This window comes from Erinaceus europaeus, chromosome 7 (genome assembly GCF_950295315.1).
Source record: "Erinaceus europaeus chromosome 7, mEriEur2.1, whole genome shotgun sequence".
Lineage (NCBI taxonomy): Eukaryota > Metazoa > Chordata > Mammalia > Eulipotyphla > Erinaceidae > Erinaceus > Erinaceus europaeus.
Window position 1 is genome coordinate 11540897 of NC_080168.1, and position 16226 is coordinate 11557122.

Here is a 16226-nt window from a genome sequence, read left to right on the forward strand (position 1 = left end):
GACTCCCCAGCAGGTGGGGAGCCAGGGCTTGAACCGGGATCCTTACACAGGTCCTTGCGCTTTGCGCCACATGCTCTTAACCCACTGCGCCACCACCCGACCCCCAGTAGTATTTAAAAAAAACAAAAAAACTTTTTATATTTATTTTTCCTTTTGTTGCCCTTGTTTTTTTTTTTTAGTTGTTATCATAGTTACTGTTGTTGTTATTGATGTCATCGTTATTGGATAGGACAGAGAGAAATGGAGAGAGCAGGGGAAGACAGAGAGGGAGAAAGAAAGACAGACACCTGCAGACCTGCTTCATCACCTGTGAAGCGACTCCCCTGCAGGTGGGGAACCGGGGGCTTGAACCGGGATCCTTATGCCGGTCCTTGCGCTTTGCGCCACCTGCGCTTAACCTGCTGTGCTACCGCCTGACTCCTGGGAAGCAGTATTTATCTAAGACTACTTCCACACAAAAAAACATGTATTATCAAGCTAAACCTTACCTGCACAAATAAATGATTATATGCAGGCTGGTATGACTTACACACTACTGCTCTAACTTGGGAACGTTCCCAGATAGTTATTACCTTGTGATCCAGGTCAGAATCAAAACCCTCTTCTATCAGGGAAGGGGATGGGATATGGACACCGGGTGGTGGGAATTGTGTGGAGTTGTACCCCTCCTATCCTACAGTTTTATTAATGTCTCCTTTCTTAAATAAAAAAAAAAAAAAAAAAAATCAAAGCCCTCCTGATGCTTATAACCCCTGTGAAAGCTCTAACCACCTATTAAGTTATGAAAACCATCAGCTATCAATAAATACTTAAAACATAAATAAACAAAAAACGCACTGCCATTTTGTCAAATTAAATATCAACACACACACATACACACACACAAAAAAAAAATCAAGATTATATCAAACTCTTGTGAATTAATTTCGATAAAAGTTTAACTCAGAAACATACAACCCAGCTATATATAAAAATAATTTACAGATAATTGTGACAAGAACTATTAAAAAGCAAGATAGTGCAATTACTTTACAAATGCACAAGGTGAGTCTTTTTTTTTCTTTTTGGTAGAAAAGGTCCGAGGGGGGCCAGGTGGAGGGACACATGGTTGAGCACACACATCATCATGTGCAATTTCCAGCCCCTACTCCCCCCTTCTGCTGGGGGGAGCTTCACAAGTAGTGAAGCAGGTCCTCAAGTGTCAATTGTTTCATCTCTCCCTTTCCTCTTCTATACCCCCCAATTTATTTGTCCTATCAAACAAAATAGAAATGTGTGTGTGTGTGGGGGGGAACACGACACTTATTCAGTGTAATAGTTTTTCATCACTACAAGTCCAATGCACCACAGAAGCACCTGCAACAGTTTTTCAAAAGAGAAAATGTAAAACTAATAGGGCAAGACTAATGCCATCTCCTGGAAGTGGTCTATAGTTTCAAAAGAAACTAGAAAAGCGGGGAGTCGGGCTGTACCTCAGCAGGTTAAGTGCAGGTGGCACAAAGCACAAGGACCGGCATAAGGATCCCAGTTCGAGCCCTGGCTCCCCACCTGCAGGGGAGTTGCTTCACAGGTGATGAAGCAGGTCTGCAGGTGTCTGTCTTTCTCTCCCCCTCTGTCTTCCCCTCCTCTCTCCATTTCTCTCTGTCCTATCCAACGACGACGACATCAATAATTACAACAATAAAACAACAAGGGCAACAAAAGGGAATAAATATAAAATTAAATTAAAAATTAAAAAAAAAGAAACTAGAAAAGCAATCACTCACTGTTTTCATTGATGTAAAATTTTAAATGTACTCAACTTAAGTTGTAAGATATACTTCAACTAAATGTCTAATCTATATTAAGAGACATTCAGGTATCCTACTACTCATTTAATAAGTGCATTCTCAGCTCTGAAATATGCTGAGTAAAGTGAATCTATATGGCAAGCATCCTGGCATTTTTGCTAACAAACGGTGATGACAAAACATACATGTCCTTGCTTCATTTATGTGTTGGACAGCATTCTGTTGCAAACACCTACAATCAGTCACATAAAACACCCACACAAAATTAAAAAAGGGATGTCATGGTAACAGAAAAAGTAACAATCCTTCCAATCCTTAGGAATGAACCTACACTGTAAAGACCATATGTGAGATGAAAGCTATGAGTAGACTCGTTTTCATCAAAAATGACTATTTTGATTGCAGATGAGTATATGGTGATAGATTCAACTGTCATGAAAAGAAAAACTGGACAACTCATTAACAGCAATAATCAGAAGCATGAGCTGATTTGTACCAGTTTATGAATTAAACTAAATCAACAAGCAGTGAATCAAGTAAATTCAATCATGTTCACATTTCTGCCTCTTTAATAAACAACTAAATTTTAATGGCAGTGTAAGTTGTCTAATTTTCACTGTTATTTATCTTTAACAAAGTCAACAACAGAAAATTTGATCCAGGAAAACAAAGCCTGCTCATAAAAATATCATTATATTGGGGGTCAGGCAGTAGCCCAACATGTTAATTGCACATGGTGAAAAGCACAAGGACCGGTGTAAGGATCCCACTTTGAACCCCAGGCTCCCCACCTGCAAGGGGTTCAGTTCACTTCACAAGTGGTGACGGTGTTTTTCTTTCTCTCCTCCTCTCTTCATTTCTCTCTGTCCTATCCAATAATGACATCAATAACAACAATAACCACAACGTTAAACAACAAGGGTAACAGAAGTGGGGGAAAGGGAGTTGGCGGTAGCGCAGCAGGTTAAGCGCATGTGGTGTGAAGCGCAAGGACCAGCTTAAGAATCCTGTTTTGAGCCCCTGGTTCCCCACCTGGAGGTGAGTCGTTTCACAAGTGGTGAAGCAGGTCTGCAGGTATCTTTCTCTTCCCCTCTCTCAATTTCTCTCTGTCCTATCCAACAACAACAATAATAGTAACCACAAAAGTGATAAAACAAGGGCAACAAAAGGGGAAAAAATGGCCTTGAGAGCAGTAGATTTGTGGTGCAGGCACTGAGCGCCCAACAATAATGCTGGAGACAAAAATAAAATAAAGAAATTTGTGGTCTGAGAGGTGGTGCAGTGGATAAAGCATCAGACTCTCAAGCATGGGTCCTGAGTTCAATCCCTGGCAGCACATGTACCAGAGTGATGTCTGGTTCTCTCTTTCTTTCCTATCTTTCTCATCTTTCTCAGTAATAAACAAATAAAATCTTTAAAATGAACAAACAAACAAAAAACCCCATTATATTAATATTAGCATAAAGGCTAGTATTGTTCCCATTAAAACTTTGGGAAATCTCAAAAGCCTTTTAAAAAACTGTATTTATTTATTTTTAGGAAAGATAAATGAAAGGGAAAGAGGTAAAGGGGGAGAGAGAGAAAGAGAAATACCTGCAGCACTGCTTTGTTGCTTGTGAAACTAACCCCCTACAATTGGGGACCAGGAGTTTGAACCCAGATCCTTGTGCATGGTAACGTGTAGTCAACTGTATGCACCACTGTCCAACCCCTGCAAGCCTTTCTTGGAAAGGAATTCTTAAGAGCTATCTTTCATTACTGAGGGGTCTAAGTGGCAGAATGTCAGATGTATTCATACATGAACATGTCTTAAAAGATTAGCTATCCAATCACTAAGAAGAGGCAAAATAAAGACTATATCCTTTTTCTGTCTTCCCAATAACTGTCACATGAGATAATCTGACATATGAGCCATAACTTGTCAACTTTATTAGGTATTAATGAGATGTGACACATTCATTCATTACAAAAAGTAAAAATATACTTGTTAACTATTAAATATTGGGCTAAGAAAATTAACAAGGCACTATTTAGAGTGCTAGTATGTGGGAACAGCAATTTCTCTTCTATTGTTTTCTCAAAACTTAAGCAGTTAAAATGTTAGTAAGTTCTAAATAGCAACTCATAACACTATTAAATAGAATTCATCTTCACCCTTTCTGTGGGTATCTGGGTTTTGGACTATCATTTCTGTTATTCTTGCTTAACAGAAAACTTTCAAATCGCCCAGATTTATTTGGTATTGTGACTTGATTGCTTTCCCTTGCACATAATTATCAAACATGAAATATTTATGGCACATGAATACAATCCCAGAGTACGCGACTTGTTATTGCATTAAGAGTTTAAAAAGGATCTAGGGGGCCAGGAGGTGATGCACCCGGCTAAGTGCTCACATTACAGTGTGCAAGGACCGGGGTTAAAGCCCCTGATCCCCACCTGAAGGGAGAAAGCTTAAGAAGTGGTGGAGAGCTGCAGGTATCTCCCTCTCTATCTCCCCCTCTCCTCTCAATTTCTGTCTTTACTCAATAATAAATAAATAAGTAAACATACATTAAAAAAGAAGGTATATAAATTTTGGAATAGCTAGTCAAGGTATTACATGATTAAGCAAGCAATATAACATGCAAAGCCTGTCATTTAAGCATGAAGCGGGGTAACCATTCATTAAGAAATGGTTTAAAATATTAGTTCACAATTCATTGTATCTATAACCAGAGAATAAAAGTACTAAGTCACTGCTGAATCCTCATTCTATCATGTTTTAAAACACAAAATGACCACAATCGCTCTTCCAGTGGTGGAGAAAAAATTAGCAGCATTTAGAAGACAAATGAAGTAAAAGGAGGGGACAAACTCTTTTCTTACCAAAGCTGGGACGACACTCTTGACTGGAAACCCTCCCAGAGTCTCCTCATTTCCCATGACCAGTAATTGACACATTTCAATAACAGCCTGTAGTTGCTGACTTTCATCACTGGCTTGCAATCCTTGCAGAAGCTGCTGGGCCTTAGAACCTTCAAAAGGAAAGATATATATTGGTGGTTTAACTTCTTTGGATCCCAATTATAGGCTACATCTCTATCAGGGTTGAGACAGGCTGTTGACATTTTAAGACACTGACCCTTAGAAAATGTTCTGTTTATATAGTACAAAACACCTGCACAGTTGAAAATCTACAGATTACTTCTGATCCTGTTCTCCCACACCAAACTTATTTACTAATAGACTGGTACTGAACAAAGCTGTACCAGTAAGTCAATGGAGACACGTTTTGTATGCTACATACACCACATACTGTATTTTTATATTGAAGAGAAGAAAAAAAAAAAAAACAGCTGAGAATGGGGGGGGGGTTTTTTACTGCTTAATGGTTATGCAGAAAGACTCTCATACCTGAGACTCCAAAAGCCCCAGGTTCAATCTCCTCACCACCATAAGCCAGAGCTGAGCAGTGCTCTAGTTTAAAAAAAAAAAAAAAAAAACTGTTAAGAATGCTGTGGTGAAGTTTGAACCCAGGTCCTTGTGTGTGATAACACACAACTGGGTACAACAATGCACAGTGCCTCAGTTTAAGAAGAGAATGTCATAGGAGTTGGGCAGTAGCACAGCGGGTTGAGCGCAGGTGGTGCCAAGTACAAGGACCAGCGTAAGGATCCCGGTTTGACCCCCCAGGGCCCCACCTGCAGGGGAGTTACTTCACAAGCGGTGAAGCAGGTCTATAGGTGTCTATCTCTCCCCATCTTCCCCTCTCTCCATTTCTCTCTGTCCTATCCAACCAAAACGACATCAACAACAATAGTAACTACAACAATAAAACAACAAGGGCAACAAAAGGGAATAAATAAATAAATAATAAAAAGAGAGAATATCTTGTGGTCCAGAAGATGGTGTAGTAGATAAAGCACTAGACTCTCAAGCATGAGGTCCTGAATTCAATTCCAGGCAACATGTGTACTAGAGTGATGTCTGGTTCTTTCTCTCTTCCTTTCTTATTAATAAAAAGAGCTAATTCTAAGACTAATGCAAGATTTAGAAAATGATAAATTACAAGGGAAAACACAATAAAGGAAGGACATGTACTATATATTTCCAGGGCAAGAAGTATACAATAATGCATGACTGAACAGCTAGAAGAAAATGATTACCTTATGTAATAGGTAATAACTCAACAATTTTATTATAACCTCCTCAGAAATACATGAATTTGTTAAATAAAATCTACCTTCTCTTTAAAAGATAAAAGACCCTAAGGAATGTTACCTGATGACAATGTAAAGGTAACTTAATCATGATTTATCAAGAAATTAATATTTTCTATCTGACTTCAGAACAGATAATAGTCAAGATAATTTATAATAATATTTTCTAAAAGAAAAAAAAAAAGGATGGTCTTACATTTATAACCATAAATTCAAATACATGCAAATGAATGATTCCTAGAAGTAGTTTCAAAATCATCTTTGGAGAAAGGGGAATGGTTGAGGATATAAATAAAAGTACCATGGATTGATAATTATTGATGGGATAATGGAGGTTATCATCCTATTACCACAGTCTCATCTTTTGTCTATGATGTATCATTCTCATAACAGAGACCATGATACTCCCCATTTTCTACTCCTTCAACGGTTCCTGGTGACTTCTGAATCAAACCCCTTATTTGCTGCTGCTTCCAGCAAGTGCTAGCACTTCTCAGAGTCCACCTATACTACTTTCCTCCCACTCTTGCTATTTATGAAATACTGCAAGCTAATTCCTCAGCCTAGTGCTGTACCTCTCCTTTCTCACAGACAGTGCATAGCTAATTTCCATGTTTCATTTGAACTTCTATAAAGCCATCATGCCTCCAGCATTCTCTAACCAACTTATCTGCACCACTACTATCCAACCTGTTTCATGCCCGCTTTGTTTTCTTTCAGTGCACTGACATCACACCACCTGAACTTGTGCTATAGAATACTTACTTATTTCAATGTTATCATCTATTATGGAATCCCTAAATTGGGAGCTACTATCTTGTTCATGATTCACCACACTCCAATATTTATTAAGTGACACTAAAATCTTTATTAAAGAATCTATGAAAGTTATCTGAGAGCTGGAAGCCCAAGCAGAAAACAAAAAGAGAATATCAAATGCTCCTTAGGACTTCTAGTGTAAAGACCAAAAAACTTGAAACAAACTTCAAGTACACATATATGCATATGTTGCTTTTTTTTTTTAACTTGGATTCTTTGGTGAAATTATAGAGCAATTACTAGTGAGGCCAACCTTTACAGCCTTGAGCAACATTTTAGAAATCTGAAGACTTATGTCTACAAATAGTTTGCTGAATCTATAAAACTATCAATTTTCTTAACTCTTAAATTTAAATTTTGATTAATGAAGCTAAGAATGACTTGAATTGTATTTTTTTTTTAACTGAGCAGAAGTTTTCCTTAATCATAAATTGACACTCAGTGGCACACTCAGCTGAGTGCATATATTACAATGCACAAGAGCCTGAGGTTCAAGCCTCCAGTCCCCAACTACAGGGGAAGCTTCATGAGCGGTGAAGCAGTGAGGAAGGTGTCTCTCCCTCTCTTCCTCCCCCTTACACCTCAATTTCTCTAATCTCTATAAACTTATAATTACTACTATATTTACCACATGACAAAATTTCAATTTGATTCAAAGAATTTAGTCACTGGAGATTTAGAGTAACCATTCCTCTCAAGGCACCTATTATAACTGTATACCATTAAAACAAAGACAAGACTCAAATTAATGCATGACATAACCAAATGTTATCTATCACTAAACAATTTATTGTTCCACAGTCCAAACAAAACAAAGAAACAATATTGTTATAAACTTAAGAATGGCTCTAATGGTTCCAAAATGAAAAATAAAAGTACAGAAGACCTTAAGAACTGTTGTATTCAAGTCAACAAAGTCCTATTATAAAAACCTTATATCAACAAATAGCTAGTGAAAATACCACTCAACTAATTATTAAGGGTGGGAGTGCAAACCTTCAAATATTCACTTACTAGCTCCGCTTCCAATTGTTCTATGGAAAAGCTGTGACATCCGCGGACCAAGGGGGCCAAACAGGTGAGGAGGAAGACCTCTGGCCTCTAACAGAGCTAAGGAAAAAAGAAGGGCAGGAATAGTCGAGTTGTTAATGCAACTTGTCTTATCTAAAAATTCAAGACCTTTACTGAACTGCTTAAATGTTATTTCCATTCTAAATTTTAAGAGACACTAAACTTTCAACGACACTCAAGTCTAAATGAAATTATTACAAGTTACAACACCCAGGTGCCAGTGTCAAGGCAAACTAAAGCTTTAAAGATATATTAAGTTTTGTGCCAGCAGGAACTGGGTAAATGGTCCAAGAATGACCCAAAAATAAATATTCATCTGAAGAGGTTTATTAAGCATCCTTGTTCTGTTTTCTCTGATACCGATCAGCTGATTTTCAAAACAAATTATATACATAAAACCACATTATTAAATGCTCAAAAAAAGTGAGCCAAACTAGTCTTTACTCGTGAGAGTTCAGGTTAAAGGGGTCGGTCTTTCAGAACATTAAAGCAATGGGAATCTAGCATATGTATGTACACGTTTTTGTAAATTTTTATTATATAAAACCAACCATCCAAGGATAACAAACACATATTCATACATCTGTTACGAGCATATGAGAGGCTACATTTTAAAAAGGACTTACAATAGTAAGATATGGAGTGTATTAAAAACTTCACAGAAAAAAGCACCCACATACACACATTATATTATTAGGTGCCAGAGAATACTGTACAAGGCATTTTCTTTTTAAAGATCTTCTTTATTAATTCACTCAGTCACATAGGCAACCATAATAAATTTCTTAATGAAAATTCAGTATCTCAGATCCTGTCTGGTTATAAAGTAAAAAAATGTAGTGCCATCCAGACTGTGTTCCAATTCTGTATCTCAATGAATACGAAGTTTTGTACATTTGTATAATTATTGGCTGCCAGGAAAGTCATGACACATTTTGGACCAAAAAAGGGGGGAGGGATTAGGGAGAGCACATAGTGGTTATGTGAGCGAATTTTGAGCCTGAGCCTCTGAGCTCCCAGGTTCAATCACCAGCACCACAAACCAAAGTGCTATGGTAAATAATAAAATAAGTAAAAGATTCAGCAGGGAAGCAATTATAACAGCTAGGCATTCCACCTTCTGTACCCCATAATGATCCTGGGCTCATACTCCCAGAGGAATTAAGAATAGAAAAGCTATCAAGGGAGGGGATTGGATATGGAACTCTGGTGGTGGAAACTGTGGAACCGTATCCCTCTTATCCTATGGTCTTACTGATATTTTATAAGTAAATCATTAACAAAAAAATAAAGAGCGAGAAAGAAAAGAAATACAGAAAGGGGAGGGGAAAAATTCTTGGTTTTCCCTACACCCAAATATATTTCAGGATATTTTTTTCTAAAATAATTTCAGATCAGTCTAATAGGCTGCCACAGTAATAGTTTGTCAGCTCAACAACCATCTTTACCTTGTAATCGTCCCATCTCCGAATCATCTGATTCACTTTCCCCAGAGGTGGTCATGCCCACAGCCCCTGCAACAGAACTAGAGGCTTCAAGGGGAAGGGGTGGGGAGGAGGAGGGAGGTGGAGAAAGTGTGGTTAGGAGAGAACACAACTCATTGGCTTTTTACCTTAAAAAAAAAAAACTTTTTTGCACCACCACCAATAAAAGCAGTAAAGGTGTTTTCCCATTGCACACTCAACTGTTCATAAACAAATCGATGTGATCCTTGTGATTATGTCTGTTTTCTCTACTTTTAAGTGTGCAAAGACATTTATTTTAAGGACAAAACAATTCAGGGTCAGCAACACAATGAACAGGTAACTAGTTTAAATATAACTAGTTTTAAAATATTGGAGTTCAGAAGAACTGAAACAACTATAGACTAAAACTTCAGAGTCAGAAGACGTTTAGCCCAAATTATGACCCGACTGATGATTCAGTCTAAGTCGATAATGATGAAACATCATTCCTATAAAACCAGTACTTTTACTACCCATCCTCTCAGTGTCTGTAGAAATACAATGAATTTTTTGTTGTCTCTGGGGCTATGCCACTCTGGACCAACTGTTATAGACAAAGAGAAGGAGAAACATGATCTGAAGCTTCCTCAGTTTTCTAGTACTCCCATGTGGTGTGGTGAGAACTCAGGCCTGGATTGTGTGCATAGGACCTCCCTGGTAAGCTATCTTACTGGTCTACAGAGCACTTTCTTAAAGATAATTAACCTATGTATGATCACAAAAATCCTATGCATGACAGAATGTGATAGAATGCAAGCCAGGAAGAATATTTTGTTGTTATTTTAAAGAGGTATATAGAAGTAAAATAAGCGTAGTTTTTTTTTTAATGAAATAGGATGCCAGAATCAACTCTTATTCTTTCAAAATACTTTTTCCACAATGTAAGTTTTGTTGTTGTTGTTGTTGTTACTTCACAAGGGATAATCAATTCGTAGGAAAAAGCATAGTTTAGAGTAGGAACCAGCACAATACAAAATTCAGAAGTGGTGGAATTTAGTCCAAGCCTGGCACATCACTTGGTTAATAAAATGCAATCAGAACAGAACCACACTCATTGCTTCATATTGTCTGTGACTGTTTTCATAATAGAAACAGAGCCAAGGAGTTCCAACAGTTTTATGAAAACCTGAAACATTAACTATCTAGCCTTTCAAAGAAAATTGTAGCAATGGCATCATCCAAAGTGAACAGAAATGCTTATGTTAGGGAGTCGGGTGGCCGTGAAGCAGGTTAAGCACAAGTGGCACAAAGCACAAGAACTGACATAAGGATCCCGGTTCGAGCCCCCGGCTCCCCACCTGCAGGGGAGTTGCTTCACAAGCGGTGAAGCAGGTCTGCAGGTGTTTCTCTTTCCCTCTCTATCCCCTTCCCTTCTCAAATTCTGTCTCTATCCAGAATAAGTAAAATAAAATTTTAAAAATTATTATAAAAAAATGCTTATGTTAAATGAGTATCAGACAGGCAAAAATTTACACTTATGGTAAAGAAAAAGAAAACAGGTAACAAGCACTTGAGCACACATTACAATGTGCAAGGACCCAGTACCCAACTGCAGGGTGAAAGTGGTGAGGCAGGGCTATAGGTGTCTTTCTGTCTCTATATCTCTCCCTCTTTCTTTCTTTTTTTTTTTTTTAATATTTATTTATTTATTTATTTATTCCCTTTTGTTGCCCTTGTTGTTTTATTGTTGTAGTTGTTGTTGATGTCGTTGTTGTTGGATAGGACAGAGAGAAATGGAGAGAGGAGGGAAAGACAAAGAAGGGGAGAGAAAGATAGACACCTGCAGTCCTGTTTCACCACTTGTGAAGCGATTCCCCTGTAGGTGGGGAGCCGGGGGCTCAAACCAGGATCCTTACACTGGTCCTTGTGCTTAGCGCCACCTGCGCTTAACCCGCTGTGCTACCGCCCGACTCCCCTCTCTCCCTCTTTCTATCCTCCATGTTGATTTCTAGCTGTCTCTATTATATAAAGATTTTTAAAAATTAACTTTAAAATCCTTCAAATTATACAGAAAGCAAATTCCAAGTTTGACAACTGAAATATTTGTTTTTTATTTTAAAGCAAACTCTAAAAAAATTGTTTTAATTTAAAAAACTTTATAAGGCCATGCTTGGTTTTAAATCTTACAGGACTGTAAGATTTGAAAATCTACATCTGACCTACAATACAGACTATGACATTAATGTTTTAACTTTTAAGTTACTTGTAATATGTACCATTCTAATGGCCTGTTATAGCATGAATAAAGAATATCTCAAACCACATAGAGACATTAAGATAGAAACATTACAAAAACAAAACATTAACAATGCTGTTAAAAAAAAAAATTAAAGACTGTTTAAAAAGATAATAGGGGGGCAGGGGTAGACAGCATAATGGTTATGCAAAGTGACTCTTGAGCCTAAGGCTCCAAAGTCCCAGGTTCAATCCTCTGCATCACCATAAAACAGAGCTGAGTAGTGTTCCCGTAAAAAAAAAAATATATATATATATACACACACACACACACACACTGACTTTTGGGGCCAGGTGGTGGCGCACTTGGTTAAGTGCACACATTATAGTGTGCAAGGATCCAGGTTCAAGCCCCTGGTCCCCATCTGCAGGGGGAAAGCTTCATGAGTGGTGAAGCAGGGTTGTAGGTGTCTCTCTGTTTCTCTCCCTCTCTATCTTCCTCTCTCAATTTCTCTCTGTCTCTATACAATAATAAATAAAACATCAACAACAAAAAAAAAGATAATAAGGCACCAAAGTCAAAAGAGCTAAAGAGCAAGTAAGTATAAAAGGCTGGGTCATTCTGATGTTGAATGCCCACATTACTGTACACAAGGACCTGGTTCAAAATCCCAGTCCGCATCTGCAGGGTGGAAAGCTTCACAAGTGGTGAAGCAGTGCTGTAGGTCCTTGTCTTGCACTCTCTTCCCTGCTTACCTCTCAATTTGTTTTTATTCAAGTAATCTGTTTTTTAAAAAAAGAAGCGATGTTTGAATTTCTGTAGGTGACACAAGGGATGCACTTACTTCAGTGTTTCCACTGCAAATCACATCACAAATTCATCACAATTGAGAATGCAAAACTAATTAGTAGATTAGTAGAATACTAACTGAGACAGAAAAATGAGGAACAAGCACAAAACATGTACAGTTGTGAGCAAAACAAAAGCTGCACTGAAAACTAGGACATGTCATCTGTTTAGTAAGAACCAAACTAGGAACTATTCTAATATGCATGTTCATCTCTATAATGATGAATCATAACCTGTTTATATCTGTTCTTAACATATGCATGTGTTCTATATATGTCAGAAATAAGTTACATTTTTAAATCTGTTGGTTATAAAGAACTAACCTCTAAAGTTAGCAGTTTATCCTTTTGTTACTGGCAAAGAATAGCAATTAAATATGAAAGGGGAGGAGCTTAAGTTTTTGCTGTGCTAAGATATACTTAAACTGTCTTAGACTCAGTAAGTTCTTATTTTTTGGTTACAAAGTAAAAAATCAAACATTGAGCTGTTGGAAAAGTCCTATTTATCTATGCAAAAATGTCATGACTTTTCTAACAACCCAGTATATAGGAGGCAATCCCTTAGCATTACATTTTTTTAAGGATTACAATTTATTCAAACAATGAATGGACAGTTATTCTATGGAGTCATCTTTTTATAGTATTATTCTATGTAATTTATGTAGTTTATGGTGGTGGTGGCAATCTGGGACTTTGGGGCCTCAGGCATGTGTCTTTGCATAACCATTCTGTTATCTACTCTACCCTATTCTATGTAGTTATCGAAGTATAGATGACTTAATCCCTCAAACAAATCCTTTTGAACATAATTAGCACAAACTATTTGTACAAAACTACAAATAAAGAGAAATGAAGGACAAAAAGGAAATAACTAAGTTTGTTGCTAATATCTGGTATGTTTCTGTTTTACCTCTTCCACTATAGCTGATATGCCACAAGGAAATTTATCTCAGTATAAGCCTGTAACACGCAAACATATTTCAGGAGAGAAGAGTCAACATACCTGCAGCTCCTTGGGGAGTTTCATCCGTCCGTGCAGCTGAAGAATTCACTGTCTCCTGGTTGCTCTCAGGGTCTGCCATTTTCTCCTGTCGACGAGCTTCAGCTGCTCCTCTTTTGCCCAGGCCAGAGCCTCGCCGACTGTAACAGAAAAATGCCATCACAGAGAGCACTACCAGTGACCAGGAGCATCTTCCAATTAGCACAAAGTTCTAATACATTAAGCACAAAAGCAATTTTTCTTCTTCTTTTCCTCCTTTCTTAACATAAAAACTACTCCAGATAATCACTATGCATAACAACCAGGACTTTGTATACATAAAATTCTTCCATGTTACATGTCACATTCACAAAACAAGCTTTTGTCTACTAGAGTGTTGTCATCCTTTCAGATAGAAAACACACTTCCCAGCTTCTGCAGACAATTATATTCATTTAAAATTGATTCCTAGGGGCTGGAATATTCCTAAATAGTAGAGCACATGTGTCCTATGTATGAGGCCCTGGGTTCAATCTTCAGCATCCTCCAAATTATCAATTAAGTCTCTCCTTGCAGGATAAATAGTGGATCAATAAAGAAATGTTCAGACTGATAGCTAATGAGGGGTGGGGAGGCACACAGAGGGAAGGAGAACTAAGATGAACAAATTCCCATGACCTAAAAACCAGATTACTTAAATCAACAAAAAACCCCAATTATTCTAATAGTGGCCTATCTTTGAAACCAATTATTTGGGTGCTACTTGGGAGGACACTTGTTTAAAGTTAATGTACAACTTAAAGTACAAAAAAATAAAGATCATTTATTTCTCATGAAGCGAATTAAAATTTATTGATTTCCCCCCCACACATGTATTTTACAGGTCCAGGTCCTGGAAAAGGATGACAGAGGACCTAGAGGGGGTTGTAATATTATGTGGAAAAGTGAGAAATGTTATGTATGTGCAAATTACTGTATTTTCTGTCGAATGGAAAACATTAATCCTCCAATAAAGAGAGAAAAAAAAAAAAAGGTGGCGCAGCAGGTTAAATGCACATGGTGGAAAGCACACAGACCGGCATTGAGATCCTGGTTCGAACCCCCAGTTGCAGGGGGTTCCCTTCACAGGCAGTGAAGCAGGTCTGCAGTTGTCTATCTTTCTCTCTCCCTCTCTGTCTTCCCCTCCTCTCTCAATTTCTCTGTCCTATCCAATAAAAACAAGTCACACACACACACACACACACACACACACACACACACAGGGAGAGAAATGAAGACTTGCTTATAAGTTATTACAACTTGATACTGCTTTTAACACTAATTCCCAACAATTAGGAAATACAAAAACAGAACAAAAAAGGTTTAGAGACCTAAGAGTTCACTCTTTCAAATAGTTTTAAAAAATAAATAAATAAATCCTACCTACATAGGAGTTCACAGAAAATAGCTTATTTCAAGCCCAATTCTCTAAACTATTAAGTTGGTCAGATTCAGATGACTTCATTAACATTTAATCTGCACCAGCCCTGTGAAAAACACTGCCCTCAGAAAGGTGTTAGTCTAAAGAGACTAAGACACACCTATAGTAATACCATTAACACACTAAATCTAAGGAAAAGTATGAGATGAAGAATATCTCAGGCAGGTTTGCTGATACCTATTTTGGGGGAAATAAAAAGTAAAAATGTGGTGACAAATTCTATGAGTGAGCATTTCCTTAAAAAAGCAGTTTAAGGACAGAGAGGATGTAGCTGGTTGAGAGCACATGTTATAAAGCACAAGGTCAAGCCCAGTCCATACCTGCAAGGGTAAAGCCTCACAAGCAGTGAAGCAGTACTGCAGGTATCATTCTCTCTCCCACTATCCTCACTCAATTTCTATCTCTTATCCAATAAAATAAACAAAATATTTAAAAATAAAATAAAGTAGGAGTTTGGTGGTGGTGTGCTTTTTTGAGTGCACATGTTACAATGCATAGGGACGAGGTTCAAGCCCCAGTTCCCCACCTGCAAGGGGAAAGCTTTGCAAGTGGTGAAGCAGTGCTGCAGGTGTGTGTGTTTCTTGCACCTAGGTGCTGAAGGTGGAAGGTTTCTTGCAATCTATCTCCCCATCCCTTCTCGATTTATGACTGTCTCTATCCAATAAAGGTAGAAAACAACAACAAAAAATAAAGCAGTCAAAAAAAAAAAAAATCAGATTGGGGCCGGGTGGTGGCGCACCTGGTTGAGCGCACATGTTACAATGTGCATGCACCAGGGATAAAGAATAGGAAAGCTTTCAAGGGAGGATGTGGGATGCAGGAGTTCTGGTGGTGGGTACTGTATAGAATTGTACCCCTTTTATCCTATGGTTTTGTCAACATTTCCATTTTATAAATAAAAATTTAAAAAAAATAACAGATCCCCTCTAACCTTACTATGCTAATTGCAGATATTTTGAACAAGCCAGCTAAAACTAAAAAAATACTGGAAGTTTTGATCAATGGAAGATTTTCATCTTTAACCCAAGTTTTTTAATCAGTGAATAAATGAAATGTGAAATAATAAATCTTAACTTCAAAAGTAGCAAATTTTCTAGAAATGACGTTTTTTGTTGTTGTTTTTTTGTCTCCAGGATTATCACTGGGGCTTTGTGCCTGCACTTTGAATTCTCTGCCTCCTTGAGGCCATTTACCTGATTTTGTTGCCCTTGTTGGATAGGACAGAGATATATTGAGAGGAGAAGACAGAGAGAGGGAAAGGTAAGACACCCACAGACCTGCTTCAGCACCTGTGAGATGAACCCCCTGCAGGTGGGGAGCTGGGGGCTTGAACCAAATCCATATATTGGTCCTTGT

At 37.8% G+C, this 16226-nt stretch overlaps 1 protein-coding gene across 16 annotated transcripts in view; it reads right to left on the reverse strand.

The window, feature by feature from the left end:
• The window catches only part of TRIP12 (thyroid hormone receptor interactor 12), a 129374-nt gene that overhangs the window by 52239 nt on the left and 60909 nt on the right, over nucleotides 1-16226 (reverse strand). For 15 of the 16 annotated variants that reach the window (XM_060193751.1, XM_060193736.1, XM_060193737.1 and 12 more), the window contains 4 exons: nucleotides 13415-13551; nucleotides 9331-9414; nucleotides 7826-7921; nucleotides 4659-4807 (listed from right to left, as the gene is read on the reverse strand). In XM_060193751.1, coding sequence (XP_060049734.1) covers nucleotides 4659-4807; nucleotides 7826-7921; nucleotides 9331-9414; nucleotides 13415-13551 — 466 coding nt within the window. Of the gene's footprint in view, nucleotides 1-4658; nucleotides 4808-7825; nucleotides 7922-9330; nucleotides 9415-13376; nucleotides 13552-16226 lie in introns of those variants that run through there. The other variant, XM_060193750.1, reaches the window with a different exon arrangement.